The following is a 16,822-nucleotide window of genomic DNA, read 5'->3' on the forward strand; positions in this document are numbered from 1 at the left end:
AGTTAATATCTTATAATTTACTTAAATTAATTCAAAATTAAAGGATCAGAGACAGAAATTGTGGCAAAAGCCACTTTCATGACAAATTAACACTTTTAAATAGTTTTTCAGTGTGCCCCTTCGGATATAGTTCAAGCAGCAATGTTTTCCCTTAATTTCTCATGATAGAATTTTGCCAGACAAAAGGGGAAACAAGTTAATTTCAAATACAATATTCTGATCTTTCCGATTTCTTTAAATTCCAGGTTTTACTAAGAAGGCCAAGTATTTGTCATTCAAGCAGTATGCTTTTATTCAGTATATTTTCTCTGTTTACCTAAACCTCCTTCAAACCCTGCAGGTTAAAGAGTTTGTACCACAGATGCAGATGTAAAAAATATGTAGTGTAAGCTTTAGCATTTACCATTAAGTAAAGTAAGGTTTTAACATTTCCTCAATAAAGTTTTCACACCCAGTTATAAAATAAAACGGCCACTCTTAATTCTTCACCCGGTCAAAGTCCAATAGATGTTTTTTTTTTATTTTATACTTTACCTCCGTGTATCATCTATTTATTCTTTTTGTTCTTCTTCCATATACTTTTCACCACAGGCACAGCAATACAGCACACAAAATATTAATAAAATAAAGGATTTTTATTCTTCCCAAAAGCACCTTTCCAACAATCTCTCCAACAATTAGCCACAATAATGCAATAAAGCAACAATAAATCAGCAATTCTTTCTCCTTCCATCCTCCAGTTTAGTGTTGCCCACTGCCGTTCAGCTCTGACTCATCCACGTGTGGCAATGGAATCCTTTTTAAGCCGGACCCGAGAATGCTTTCTGTGTCATGCTTTATGTTCCAGGAAACACTTATGGGCCATAAAGAAAGTAGGGAGGTGCTCTCCTGAAAGCGCCTTCTGTCAGCTAGTAGGGACTCTTGCAGGACTCCATCTCCCAAGCACCTTTGCAATTGTCCTGCATGAGGGATGGAACCTCTCTCTACTCTTGGCTTCTGCATGTCTGTTTATTAATTCATACCAGCCGAGTACAAAAATATTTTCCTGTCCCGCCAGCCACTTTGTCTGCATCAACAAACTGGCCTATCGTGACGTCCAGGTAATATATTTTCTCTATCTCATCCAGGATGTTCATTCTTCTCCTACAATATACTGTATATAAATATATATATATATATATATATCAACACATGATGAACCAGCTGAAGGAAATCATAACATAAACTTCATTACGTTAGCAGTAATGCAAAGACAATAAAAACTCCAGCAGACATACATCCTGAAGAAAATAACGCTTGAAATGTTCCATGGTCTTTAGGAAATGAAAAAGTCCCTGCATGGACATTCTACATGACACTCCAGCGCATACAACCTGTAATAGTAAGTCCACCATAACAGTCAGATGTTGTGTCTTTTTCATCATTGCCATTTTTCCCCCCTCTGCTGTTGTATTCATGCAGATTGTTATCTGTTGTACCACACAGATATTACCAAAGAGCTACATCTGAAAAATGGAGCTTACACAAACAGGGATCTGTGCTTTATAAGTAAATGCACAGATGTTGTTTTTAAGGTCAGCTGCTTAAAAAGTGAATTTTACTGTGTTTTTTATTTCAGTTTTGATGCAGTTATTAATTATGTTTCTTATAAGTGTTTAGAAACAAATGTGTTTTTCTGAGTCTGATGAATGCTTCTTAGGATACCAGTTCCTTTAGGGCATATTCAAACATGCACACCAGGACTAATTTGGAATGGCCAGTTAATCAATCATAACTGGTCTGGTAATGCAGAGAGGGGCAGAATTCAAAACCCAAGAATTATAATCCAGTGTTTAGAATTAAATGCAGTGTGAAAAGTAAATGGTATGTTTTTAGAGTTTTTTTTTTATTTGAAACACAAATTGAAGAACTTTTTTCTATATTTTTATCAGCTTTCCATTAAAGAGATGAAAAGCTGAACATTTCTGAAAATGTATATCATATAAACATGTTTTGCCTAAATATAACAAAATGTACAATTCAAGTAACACTTAGCTGGAAGAAAACAGAATAAGTGGTGGCTCTGAGGCTAAGGGTCTGCGCTGGTATCCTGAAGGTTGACGGTTTGAATCCCCATCACTGCCAAAAGAGATCCTACTCTGCTGGGCCTTTGAGCAAGGCCCTTGACCTGCAATTGCTCCAGGGGCGTTGTACAATGGCTGATCCTGCGCTCTGACCCCAAGGGGTATGCAAAAACTAACAAATTCCTAATACAAGAAATTGTATAAGGTGAAATAAAGAACAAAAAAAAAACCAGGACATACAAAAAGCAAAGAAATCTTCCCACTGGCACACATGCTACAACCCAAACCTGCATACTGCAAAATTACATACTAGTTGACAATATAAGGAAATCTGATCTCTGATATGGAATAGGCAGAGTTCCAGTTCTTAGTATTTGCTTTAGAAGATTCAATGATTCTCTTGACAGAAAATACCAGAGACAAACATTTGTTAAAGGAGGATTTCCAAAGGTTCAAAGATAAGCAGTCAATCTGTCTCTAGCTAGAAGCAAGGGCCAGTTTGCCATTTTTTTTTCTCCTAGTTTATTGCAGTTATCACTTACTCAGTGTTTGTTCCTCTTTTAAACTATTAAATAATAATTCAGTGAAAAAAATATTTATAGGTGTTTTTATAAGCACAGCTGAAGGTTACCTGCTTTTGAGTGAAAGCTAATATTGTTCTGCTAATTAAATTCTCCTACTTGCAAACAGTACATCAATACATCAAAAATAGAGTATTTTTATTTCAGTACTGTGACCATTAAACCAAATCCAACACACACACATACTATATATATGCAAATATATAAAGAGGAGAATATTGATGATCCAGCTGAAACAAAATAGGTTTGCCTAAAGTAAAGTTAAGCAAATTAGGTCATTCACTTTTTTTTGAAAATGGTGAAAATTGTATTTTAACCAAGCTTTTTTGATTTACATAATGCAAAGTGAAAGTGTTATAGAACTCAATTGAATATGCACAAAGAGACCACACTATGATTTGGGTGTTGGAAAAGGCAATGTCTGGCAGCAAAAAAAAAAAAAACAAATTAGTTTGATTTATGGCATCTTCTTAGATTTTCTTCTCTTGCAAAAATCTAATCCTACATACAAATGTTACTTACAGTTATAGATTATGTGAAGTAATATGTGATGAACTATAACAGATCAAAATACAGATGACAAGCCAAAAAAAAAGATAAAATTAGCCATCAAATGCACAGTTACAATTGAAAAGATAAAATTAACTCTGCCTGCCACGTGTATGAATTATTATACTGTACTTGAAATGATATGTATAAAAAAGCAGTATGGAAAATGGAGGTACTGCATTTATGAAAAGTGTACAATATTCATATACTGTATACGACCATATACAGTATGATGCATGCATTGTGTCTTAGTAATCAAAAAAACCTGCATGAATCACATATTGCACTGAAGTAGACTTTTTGCTACCTTTCCTTCATGCAAATATTCTATACTCTGAAACATGTGAAGCACTGAAATAGCCCTCCATGACTGTTCTTTTCCCAATAAAATACTGAAAGAATGTCATTGGGTCTTATTTTACCTTATCTGCAATGTTTTTCTCCTACTGCCTTTTAGTTTCCCTAATATCCTTTTTAATGTTTGCTCTCATATGCCCTACAGTTATGGAGTATCAGTCTCATACAGCCGTTTTTTCTTTTGCAGCCTCTTTTTAATCTCCTTATTAATCCACTGTGGCATATTTTTTTAATTTCTTAGTAATGCATTATATGTAAAATGTCTTGAATCTAATTCTACTGCTCTTGTACTGTTTCTAGACTACTATTCTTTTTGGACTTTGCTGCATCTGTTAAAAATTTTTGGCCTACTCAAATTTTAGTCTTTGCATCTATGCTCTTCCAAAACACTGTTAATTGTATAATATTATGGTCACTTGTTTCTAGTAGTTCAATCACTTCTACAACCTGAATTTTATCCTGGCAATTGCAAAATACTAAATCTAGACAGGCTTCTCCTTGTGTTGATGCTTTAACAAACAGTCAATCAAAGCGTCTAAAAACTCCTCTATTTGCAAGATTAACCCAGTTAATGCTTGGATAATTAAAGTCTCCCATGACTGTAATATCCCCCTCAAAATGTGCCTTTTTAATATTGTTAAAAAGATGTGCATTGAAATTACTGTCTGTATTGGGATGTCTATAACACACTCCTAAAAACAGGCCTTTATCCCTAATGCTTACCAGCCTAATTGAGACTACTTCACTAAGAAGTGGCTCATAATCCAACTGACAAAGACATGCATGTAAATTCTCTTTTGCATAAATGGAAATCCCAATTTCTTTTCTTTTTAGCTTATACTTCCTAAAAAATGTGTAACCATCTTTATTATAGTCATCCCCATCTTTGTTATTTAGCCATGTGTCTGTTTTTGCAGTAATATTACAGTTATGCTCAGCTACAGTACATGCAGGTCTAACTTACTTGTTTTATTTTTGATACTCCTAGCAGTAAGGCAAGCAATCTTTATAACCATAACCCCTGCCTCACCATAAAGGGTACCTGGGCAAGATCCACCAGTTCTCAACATTCATCACACCTTCATTTTTCAGGTTCATAATCATCACTCTTTCTGACACTCTTTTCACCTCCAAAACACTCTCTACATACTGTTTCTTCAGATTAACTCCTACCCCATTTCTCCTCCCATCCACACAATGACAGAACAATTTTAATCCAGCACCGATCCATTTGGCCTTACTCCCTTTCCATTTAGTCTCTTGCACGCACACTACATCAACCTTCCTTCTCTCCATCACATCAGCTAACTCTCTCCTCTTACCAGTCACACTGCCAACACTCAAAGTATTGTTGTCCGAATATTGATCTGGTAAAATTTTACATTGGATGCACTACTTTACATAACCCTCCCCATTTATCTAGGCTTGGGACCAGCATGAAGAAACACACTGGTTTGTGCATTCCCTGTGGCTGGGTTTTTCTAATTTCTGTGCATACTAAAGTATATTCATATTATCCAGTATGATTGTATGCAATGATATCCAGTAAATATTCATGTAGATATATTTTCGTACCTGCTGTGTGTTTTTCTTTGGAATTATTAAACTTTCCTTGTCTATTCTCCTAACACTGTCACTCTTATTATTTCCTAATTTTCAAGCTGTCTGCCTATGCATTCATCATTTCTACTCTTTCCTATTAATGAACACATACAATGTCACACTCTTACTAGTGCTAAAATTCCTGAGCACTGAGAACTATTATATAATACCATACCATTTTGTAAACCCTCTTAACCCAGACCAGGATTGCATATGGGTTTACTGGAGCCTATAAGAACTGTTATTTCAAGTAAACATTTGATTTTTTTACAATATGCTTCCTTTTTACTAAAAATAAACCCTCATGGGCGGCACGGTGGCGCAGTGGTAGCGCTGCTGCCTCGCAGTTAGGAGACCCGGGTCCTCCCTGTGTGAAGTTTGTATGTTCTCCCCGTATCTGCGTGGGTTTCCTCCCACAGTCCAAAGACATGCCGGTTAGGTGGATTGGCGATTCTAAATTGGCCCTTGTGTGTGCTTGGTGTGTTTGTGCGTGTCCTGCAGTGGGTTGGCACCCTGCCCAGGATTGGTTCCTGCCTTGTGCCCGGTGTTGGCTGGGATTGGCTCCAGCAGACCCCCGTGACCCTGTGTTTGGATTTAGCGGGTTGGAAAATGGATGGATGGATAAACCCTCTTAAACTTTGGTTACTTTTAAATTATGCCTGAAAGCCTATATTTTTACCTTAGCTTTTTAAACTTGTACATTTACAATATATATATATTGGTGTGTATATGGAAGCTGTATAGCACATTGACCAACTTCTGTTGTTTTATATGTGCTCTATAAATAAAATTGACTTGACTTGGCCTGATCCAGATAATGGTCGAAGGGTAGGGACTGGGGGAGGTGCATGTTGGAGGGCTGGAGCTTATAAGAACTGTTATTTCAAGTAAACATTTTTACATAATACTTCCTTCTTACTAAGAAAACTCTCTTGCTGAATTGTATCCATTGGTTGTTATTTATTTACCAGTTTCTACTGCTACTGCCCCGTCTTGGTGCTTCCTAACTAAATGCATACTTACATGCTGTGGAACCCCACTTTTCACTGTACTACTGTTATCACCTACACCGGGGTCTCAAACTCAAATTGGCTTCAGGCCAGTGCTGGTATTGTTATGTCATACTGGGGCCATGTGAATGTTTAAGTACAATAAGAGATAGTAATATTCTTTAAATCTATTTTTATTTCCATTACTAAAATATTTTTTCAAAACGTAATCTGTACTCTAAATACATTACTTTTAAATGTGCAATTCATTTTTTTAATTAAATAAACTGAAATAAATTAACAAAACTTTACATTAACCTAATACATGCAATACCTGAATACTGTACATTTGAACTTATATTCTATTTCTGTCCAGAAACCTGGCAGCATTTCTGCTCACACAGCCTTGCCACATTTGCTGTAATGGAGTTTACAGTGGAAACTCTTGTGTACAGCTTCAAGATTAGCATCAGTAAACCTACATCTGTACATGTATTTATTAAAGTTCATAGTTGAGAAAAGTTTCTCACACAGATATGTGCTTTCAAAAAGGCACATTACCGGACTGAACATTTTGGAAAGTTCTAGAAAGGATGGAGGTAATTCTCTCAGAAACTGCCCAGTCAATTCTGCTTTTCCCTGTGCCTCTCTGAACTTAGAGTTTAGCTCATTATTACACTGCAGGTTTCAATAGCAGATTAATATGTATCACTCCTGAATGCTGTGCCATCCTCCACAAGATACCTACATGTTAGGAAATGAGGGATATTTTTGGATAAAAGCTATATTTTCCATAATTGCAATTTTCCGGTGAAGGCTTTCACACTTTCATAAGCTGCTATGATAACCTGATCAGGGCCCTGGAGCTTTATGTTAAGTATGTTCAGCTCCTGTGTAATATCCATTAAGAAAGCAAAGTCCATGACCCATTGTGGATCTTCCAACTCAGGAACATCCATTCTGCCATCTGCTATGAAATTTTTCACCTCTGTTCTCAACACAAAAAATCTCTTCCGGATATTTCCCATGCTGAGCCAGCACACCTCAGTAAAGTAAAGTACTTCTAAAAAGGCTCTGAACTGGTGATGCTGTAAACTCCTTGACCTGATGTAATTGATACATTTCAGAACAACAGACATGACATGTTCAAACTTTACGCATTTGGTGCACAGTGCTTGATGATGAATAATGCAGTGTTAATACTTCTATTTTTTATTTTGAACCAACGCTATCAGTCCATTTTGTTTACCTGTCATGGACGGAGCTCCATCTGTGGTGATGCCTACCAGTTTGTTCCATGCCAAACCAGCACTCTCAATTGCGTCACACAGAAGCTGATATATATCATTGCCTGTGGTATGGCCGTGCATTGGACATAAACTGAGCAAATCTTCAGTCACATCAAAATACCCCTAATGAAAATCACTAGTTGAGGAGTGACGGTTTTGTCGGTGCTTTTATCAAGTGCCACAGAGTATGCAGTAAAAAATTTTACCTTCTTGCGTAACTGATCATAAATGTCATTTGATAACTTGCATATTTGCTCTGCCATGGTGTTTGCTGATAAGGAGATATTTTTGAACAAGCTGTCTTTTCTGGACACAATATTTCAGCGACTTTTAACATACAGTTCTTAAGAAACTGCCCTTCAGTGAATGGCTTGCCTTTGTTAGCAATTAACTCACTTACCACATAACTTGCTTCCACCACTCTGTCAGCATCCTTCATTGCTTTGCAATAAAGACTTTGCTATAATTTAATGCCTTTGTTTAGCTGCGTAGTTAGTTTTTCCCTCTCTTCTCCCTGATACTTATTATACTGTTCTCCATGTTTAGTCAAGTAATGGCGTTTGAGATTATATTCCTTCAAAACAGCCACTTTTTCTTTATATATAAGACAGGTGACATTTCCACTGAATTCCACAAAAAAAATTGAAATTGTCTGTGTTCAGCATCTACCTTCCTTTTTGGTTTGGAAAAAGACATATTTTTTATTGACAACAAAGCAAATGAATTACAAAAAAGATTTATGTGCTTTATTTTTATCAAAAACTACACATTTGCACCAAATGACAACTGAAAGTTATATGTTAATTTGAAATTATTATTTAATTTAAAATTATTACTTTTAAACTAGTTTGGACTTAAACAAGTAAATGAAGGAAGTAGGCGAAAATACTTAAATAAATTTACCATTCGCAGGCCAGATTGCATTATTTTGTTGACATCATATACGGGCTGATGGGAAGGGAACACTGGCCTGGAAATGAGACCCCTGACCTACACTGTACTTAAAATAAATAGAGCATAATATGCATATGCCGTCACTTTTTACTCAAGCTGGTGCTTTCCTATACAATTACTATATTGTGCTCTATCCAATTATTCCTTATATACTGTAAATTAACTTCTTCCCAGTAAGGAATCACAGTTACTCATAACAATTTTTTTCTGTTATGCTGGTTATTTACTCCTGGACTTAATAGTGTCTAAAACTGTTTCCTCCTCTTTCTGCCCTGCCCAGTATCCTGCAGTTACTACAGGTATCAGTACAATTACCTTCTCCAAACACTCAGGGGAAGAAATATTTTAAAAAACCTTTCCAAAAGTAAAAAAAAAAAGCTGTACAAATTTCAACATGGCTCTTCAGCAACAACCAAAAAACAAACATTTTAGTTACAAAAATTGTGTTTTAACTGTTCTTTACAGAGCATTAACACAAAAACACCCAGCACTCCTTTAACTTCAACTTCTACTTCAACTTGCAAAGATTATAGCAGCACGTCAGTACATCAGTCTCTGTACCAAGCTATAATACATTTCTTTACTTATTTTTTTACAGTTTCCATGCAACAAAATTAAGTGAATTGTTGAGTGTCCCTTACTAAGTTAAAGACAGGGATAAAACTAGCCTTAGGCCTCAAGGGCATATAGCAATTTAACAGGCTATGGTGGCTTGAATAAGACCGAATAGCTTTTAACAATTAGCTTGTCACAGAGATTAATAACTATTAATGATTTCTTTATATTCCTAATTCAGTGTCTTTTCTTTACCTTCATTTGTTACTGTTCAAATAAAACAATAGGCCATCAAATGGTTGCTTTCATGGACCTGCCTATTTCAATGTGGAATATGGCAACCTTATGGATTTTTAGTTCTGTTGGAGCTTACATAATGCATGGAAGCCTGTAACTGTGTTAAGGCCCTTCAAAAAGACAATGCTATTTTTGTTCAGTTCATAAGAATAATTCAGAAAACAAGCAGCATGTGACTCAGACAAGACTCATTACGTTTTTGTTTTTTTTTTGTTTCTTTTTTTTACAGTGATATATTCCTGTTAAAGCACTAACATTACTTAATTTAGGCAATTAACCTAAATCAGTCGACTTAATTCTGTTGCAGCTTTCAAATTAAAGTTCTTGTTTCCATAGAGAGATGCATCACTTTTGAAAAATGGATGTTAACATTCAATTAGGTAATGAAGCCTGGCATATTCACAGTAACTGATAGCCAGATATCTGTAGTGTACAGTAGGTCATGTATTTCTCAGAGGGTCACAAGTTCACACTGTCGTGATACCATAAGCTGAATCAAGAATTTGACATAGTCAATAGTACTGTATGAGAGTAGTACTTACCTAGCTGCTGTAGATGACCATTATAGAAAGTCAAAATTCCAGGGCTGCATGAACACAACAGCTCTGGTGTAAACAGCATACAAGAGACACTGCATTTGCGTTCGTTATTTCCTTGAATAATTTAACATTCAGATACATTATTTATTGAGATAGAATAAATGCTTCCAAGTTTTTTAGCTGTTCATGTTACACTAAGTGTATTGAAAGTCCTTGTACAGCACACCTGAGAGGCCCAGATGAAAAATGTCTCTATGCTTGTGTCTTAGCTCTCTTCTGTTCTTTGTAGTATACACAAGGTAATAAAATTATAAAATTATATCACTGGGAAGCGTGAAAACTTATTATGTCTCAGTGTGATGGGTAAGAAAGTGCTCTAATACCGTAAATACCCGCATATAGGACGATACCATGTATAGGACGCAGCAGATTTTTGACCCTAAAAATCATGGAAAAACCTGAGTACCTGTTTATAGGACGCATCTTGATTTTGAGTTACTGATTAAAAGCTGCTGCCGCCAGTGCCAGTGATTGTATCCATGCATTTGTGTTAGGCTGGAGTCTCTCTAAACAACAACAAAGAGCGAGAAACATACTAGATGGCAAAAACGAAATATCGGTGAACTGAAAATTCAAAATAAAACAATTTCCAAACGTTACAATAAGGCATACAGGTGGATGTATTGTAAAATGAGCTTTCAAACACCGTGTCATTCTCCAAAATCGATACAGTATTAGCGACGCTACACCTGAAAAATACTTTAATTTGAAATGGTGTGAAATGCCAGTGCGGGAGCGACGGCTAATCGCTCGCGGACTGAGGCATACCCCGGTAGCTACAATTGCAGCACTGCTAACTGACTGTCGCTTGAAAACAAACCTTGAAATTCAAATTGGATTCAAACCATTCCTCTCTGTCCCCGTCACACAGCCATCGAAGGAGAGGCACTGACACACGAGCACACGATCATAAAGTCCAATGGACGCTCCCATCTATGCGCCGAAAGCATCACTCATTGAATAACACTGAGAAAACCTTGAACAACAGAGAAAACTAACACTGCAATAGTTTGCGCTATAGTGCTAGGAACCGCTTGCTTAAAACACTTTTTTTAATGAGTTTTAAGCACAGGGAAAAAAATGAACATTTGAAAAATCCGTAATTTAATAAACCACCAAGAAAAGTAACATTGCCACAATGCACGCTATGAACCAATCGCTGTAAACAGAACTAAAAAAAAACAACCTTTTCTACCTTATGCGTCCAATCCTCTCTCGCTCTCTCTTTCATGAGCCTGGAGCGCCTGTGTGTGTGTGTATGTGTGTCGCACTCTCTCTCTCTCTTGCTCGCTTGCTCGCTGCACATGAAATGCACAGGGAAAAACTGATCATATACAAACCGAAAGAGAAACTGCATCCATGTATAAGATGCACCTGGGTTTTTAGGCCTACTTCTTCAGAAAAAAAATGCATCCTATATGCGGGTATTTACGGTATCCTCTCAGTTAACAACAAAAAAAAAATTAATTCTGTTACTATGATTTCAGGTTGCCTGAATGTAAAGGCTGAAATAAAGACAAATAATTTCAAACCTTTTCATGGTTAACAAGATTATGTAACTGTAACTAACAACTGTATAAAACAATTAATAATTTTTGGGAAAATAAGTTACAAATTAAACCTTCCAATTATAAAGTTACATACTACACTCACCTAAAGGAACACCTGTTCAATTTCTCATTAATGCAATTATCTAATCAACCAATCACATGGCAGTTGCTTCAATGCATTTAGGGGTGTGGTCCTGGTCAAGACAATCTCCTGAACTCCAAACTGAATGTCAGAGTGGGAAAGAAAGGTGATTTAAGCAATTTTGAGCGTGGCATGGTTGTTGGGTGCCAGACGGGCCGGTCTGAGTATTTCACAATCTGCTCAGTTACTGGGATTTTCACACACAACCATTTCTAGGGTTTACAAAGAATGGTGTGAAAAGGGAAAAACATCCAGTATGCGGCAGTCCTGTGGGCGAAAATGCCTTGTTGATGCTAGAGGTCAGCGGAGAATGGGCCGACTGATTCAAGCTGATAGAAGAGCAACTTTGACTGAAATAACCACTCATTACAACCGAGGTATGTAGCAAAGCATTTGTGAAGCCACAACATGCACAACCTTGAGGTGGATGGGCTACAACAGCAGAAGACCCCACCGGGTACCACTCATCCCCACTACAAATAGGAAAAGAGGCTACAATTTGCACAAGCTCACCAAAATTGGACAGTTGAAGACTGGAAAAATGTTGCCTGGTCTGATGAGTCTCGATTTCTGTTGAGACATTCAAATGGTAGAGTCAGAATTTGGCGTAAACAGAATGAGAACATGGATCCATCATGCCTTGTTACCACTGTGCAGGCTGGTGGTGGTGGTGTAATGGTGTGGGGGATGTTTTCTTGGCACACTTTAGGCCCCTTAGTGCCAATTGGGCATCGTTTAAAATGCCACGGGCTACCTGAGCATTGTTTCTGACCATGTCCATCCCTTCATGACCACCATGTACCCATCCTCTGATGGCTACTTCCAGCAGGATAATGCACCATGTCACAAAGCTCGAATCATTTCAAATTGGTTTCTTCAACATGACAATGAGTTTACTGTACTAAAATGGCCCCCACAGTCACCAGATCTCAACCCAATAGAGCATCTTTGGGATGTGGTGGAATGGGAGCTTCGTGCCCTGTATGTGCATACCACAAATCTCCATCAACTGCAAGATGCTATCCTATCAATATGGGCCAACATTTCTAAAGAATGCTTTCAGCACCTTGTTGAATCAATGCCACGTAGAATTAAGGCAGTTCTGAAGGTTGAAAGGGGGTCAAACACCGTATTAGTATGGTGTTCCTAATAATCCTTTAGGTGAGTGTATATGTGTGCATACCCTTCAGTTAACACTTCCTGGAAGTACCTTTGTTTAAATATAACATTGATTTTCTAGGTCTCTATCAGCATAGAACAATGAGATATGCAATTTTATCCAACACCTCATTGCAGAAAAGTTCGTGCTCAGGGGATCAGCGGTATACATCGTCTTTAGACGAGTCCACATACTTTCTATAGAGCTGAGGCTTAGGCTACGACAAGGCTGCTTCAGGACATTGACCATTCTTTTATCAAGCCATTTGTCTGTTATGTTGGACATGTATTTCAGACTGTTATATTTTTAATAGGTTAAGCTATTCATTAACTTCAGCTGCTTAGTAGAGGACAGCAGGTTCTACACCAAAGTATATTGATATTTAGAGCTATTAATTATTCCCCTCTATCCTGACCAGAGCTCCCGTCTTCAGTTAAGAGAAGAATCACCATTGCATGATGCTGCCACAATTATACTTTATTATAAATGATGTGTTGAGCTGCGTTTGCTTTATTCCAGACATGTTTTAAAATGAATGCCAAAATATGCTACTCTAGTTTCATTAATCAGTAAGACATTTCCTTCATTGTTGTGATTTATAGAATATGTAATTTTGCAAAATATATTCATGCTTGGACATTGTTTTCTACAAGAAATTATCTAATTTTGCTACCTTATACAATGACTCAGATATGTTAAAAATAAGCAAAATAGTTGAGCAGGGTGGGGCCAGGTGCTATCATATATTCTTACATTTCCTTTAAGGTAGCCATTGGCCCCTGGGAAGCCTCCCTGATGAACACTGCATTTTGACCAATTATCAGTTTTTACAAAGATATTCTGACCTTTGCTGCTATTTCCTATTGGTGCCATATTCTTCCTCTTCTTGATAATGACCTTCATATTATTCTGTGACTTATGCTACCTTTTATTTTAATCCTTCTTCTCATTAGTGCCTTTTAGTAATAAAATATTTTGTTAACTTCTGGAGAACTATTGTTATCTGTGCATTATTCAACCACGAAACCTTCTTGAAATCTTACAGGAGGAATTAATTATAATAACATTAGTTGATGTCAGGTGAAGGAAAATTTACCTTGGTACATGATATGGAATGTTATTGGTTAAATCAAAATATAGTTATAGTCAGTTTCTAAAAGGTGTGCACAATTATGCAACTAAAGCAATTATGTTTTTTTTTTTTCCTTAACATTTAATTTTTCACTTAAATAATCCTTGCTAAAAGGTCTTATTAAAGGGGAAAATAGGTGTGACGTGATTTATTTTATTTTGTAATGTTTAACATCAACAGGCCCAGATGTCAGTATGATTGTGTCAACTTTTTATATTCACTCAGTGTGAAGATTTTCTCAATGTACATAAGGCATTCATGTAAAAATATCTACTGCACCAGTTTGACGGCAAATGTGGAATTGTTCTTTGGTCTTTAGGGTGGATAGTTTACACTCATAAATATAGTGTGTCATAAAGGACAGTATCTGAATATGAAATAAACTTCCATACAATAGTGTGTGGCTTGTCTTTTAAGATAGGTGGTACTTTTAGACACTGCTTTTGCCTGTCTGCTGTGATGTTTCTGTTCTTGATAGATTTTACCTCTTCTCAGCCCGCTGTTTTAAATATGGCTATATTTATTACTTTTCACAGAAATTATGAAGCACAGGGAATTGGTCAGCCAAAGAAATATGCCAAGATTCTCTACCACTTTGTGGCCAGAAATGCCAATGAATTATCAGTTTTACAAGATGAAGTATTGGAGGTAAGAATACCATGCACTGACTCCTTTCCGGAATTAGAACATCTAAGTATACTTTAGTGCTAGGCATTGTAATGTGCTTGTTGCATAGAAGTCACCACATAGCACTTGTTTTTTTGGGAACCTAGAGAGATTTAAACAGTTTTTAAAATATCTGATTGTGTCTGCTTCCTTTACTTATCAGTTATTATTTAATTCTGTACATTTCAGGCAAGACACCTTCACAAATCCTTTTCATTCTAGTCACAAAAGTGTAATGTTTACAAACACAATCTCAATCATGGATGACAGGCAAACCAAAGTATAGCCCTGCCTACTAAGAAGAGGGAACAAGTATCATAGAGGAAATACTTTAATGTGCGCTAAAATGCATATTAATGAAGCATTCATCTTATGTCATGAGAAGCTGCTTTTATAACTGTTATAACTGTTAAAAAATATTTTTAAATGTATTTTTCTGTGTATGTGCTGTTCTAACCATTCCCCAAATCCACAGGTGGTAGAGGATGGTAAGCAGTGGTGGAAACTAAGAAACAGAAGTGGACAGACAGGCTATGTGCCGTTTAACATTCTGGATGTCATGAACTTAGAGGAGTCACAAGTCATGCAAGAAACCCACTACAGCCAGGTATCCCTAATCCCTTTAGCTATTTTCTCTTCAATATACCGTAGAACTTCTCTGCAGCTCTCACTTCAACGGGTTAAAATTGATATTCTCTGTCTTTATCCCTTTTTCACTCTGTACGGTGACATTCCTTAATAAAGAAGTTTAAAATTTTCCTACTTGTTTTCTTGGACTTTATCTACTTAGGTTGTCTTTTGTCTTCAGCTCCAAGATCATTGTTTTTATGTCATTACTTTGTATTTTCTGGCTTTTAAAATTACTTTTTCTGCTTACATGGTCTAATTTACAGACACAGCCCTCAGTTTCCTCTTTTACTAATATATTTTTCCTTCCAGTCAAGCCAGCATTACATAAGACAAGACAGCTTTGAGATGGGTGGTCCACGGCACTCCCCACGAGACATTAAGGATCGTAAGTTGTCTGTTTTTGATTATCTCTACAGTAATAAAGTCTGTCCCAACCCTGGTTTTTATCCAAGGAAGCAAATGTGTAATGTTACAAAATGAACTTGTAATATATAAAGTGAAGTAAGAAAGACAATTACCAGCTGCTGAGACTCAATCCATATGACTTTCTGTCTTACAGTGTTTCAACTACATTAACACTTATCATCATGCACATGCCATTGGTCAATATTTCTTTTTTTTTCCTGTCCAGAACGGATTCATCAAATGGATGAGGTCAATGATGAACTCATCAAAAGAATCACGACCAGTAAAACACAGCAACCGTCCCGCAACTTTAAGGTGGAACGGCCACAAAGTGCTCATGTGCCACTCTCACATAATTCTGGCATAGAGCAGGTGCGAGCCTGGCTTGAATCTAAGGGCTTTTCCAAAACGTGAGTCAAACAAATAAATTGTTGCTAGTGACTAGTAATATACTCTTCTCATTTTAATCAGATTGTTCTTATGTTCCTTTTAAAAACATCCTTTCTGCCAAAACTGCAGGGTCTACAGAAGTGCCCAGTTTGTGAATTCTGACCACAGACTTGTTGTTGCTACTCTTATGATCCAGCTTAGGTCCAGCAGGTTACCACCTGTAGTATAGCGGGTCCACAGCTCGCTGAGCAAAGGCCATTTAAATAAATGATCATTGCGCTCGCGGTTTCACGAGGGGGCGTTGGGCCATAGCAAGCCACGGGGTGATCTGCGGTGTAGGCGTTTCTCACAGAGTGCACAGGTGAGGAAGTGCCCACATCTGTGATTATTCCCATGGCTAATTTGTTGCAGCTGCTATGGCCCCCCAAAAAAAAGCGCAAGTTGGTTAGGGGGAAGAAAAAACAAAAGAAAAGAGAAGGAAAGAGGACAGAGGTTACTGGGAGCGAACGAGGAAGCAGGACGGTGCGAGAGAGAGAGAGAGACACACGTAGCGTGTGGGTGAGCGAGCGAAGGAGTGCTCGTGGGCGGCTGCATAGAGAAAGAGAGACACATACGTAGCGTGTGGGTAATGGAAACCTGGGTGTTAGGCCTACACCCAGGAGTTGAAGTAGAAGTCACTCCCGCTGAGTGATCATGTAGCGGGAGTGACCAGGGGATGGCGATGAGCCGCAGAAGGCCGGAAAGGCAGCGGAAGTCGGGAGGATTGGTGGTGGAGTCCCCAACGTGAGCGACCTGGCCGTTGGTGGAAATCAAGTCTCAGGGACTGGGATGAGTGCCAGACCGAAGCCAGGGATCGGGAGGTCTCCAGTCTCGTTTGAATGTGTAATGGAAAAAGGGCAGCTGCAGGGAGAGT

The 16,822-nt window shown here is 37.4% G+C and overlaps 1 protein-coding gene across 2 annotated transcripts in view; it reads left to right on the plus strand.

The window, feature by feature from the left end:
* eps8l2 (EPS8 like 2) overlaps nt 1-16,822 on the plus strand; it is a 233,075-nt gene that overhangs the window by 212,453 nt on the left and 3,800 nt on the right. For both annotated transcript variants that reach the window (XM_039763877.1, XM_039763886.1), the window contains 4 exons: nt 14,355-14,466; nt 14,960-15,091; nt 15,424-15,499; nt 15,746-15,929. In XM_039763877.1, the coding sequence (XP_039619811.1) occupies nt 14,355-14,466; nt 14,960-15,091; nt 15,424-15,499; nt 15,746-15,929 (504 nt within the window). The remainder of the gene's footprint in view (nt 1-14,354; nt 14,467-14,959; nt 15,092-15,423; nt 15,500-15,745; nt 15,930-16,822) is intronic.

This window comes from Polypterus senegalus, chromosome 1 (genome assembly GCF_016835505.1).
Source record: "Polypterus senegalus isolate Bchr_013 chromosome 1, ASM1683550v1, whole genome shotgun sequence".
In the NCBI taxonomy this organism is placed as follows: Eukaryota; Metazoa; Chordata; class Cladistia; order Polypteriformes; family Polypteridae; genus Polypterus; species Polypterus senegalus.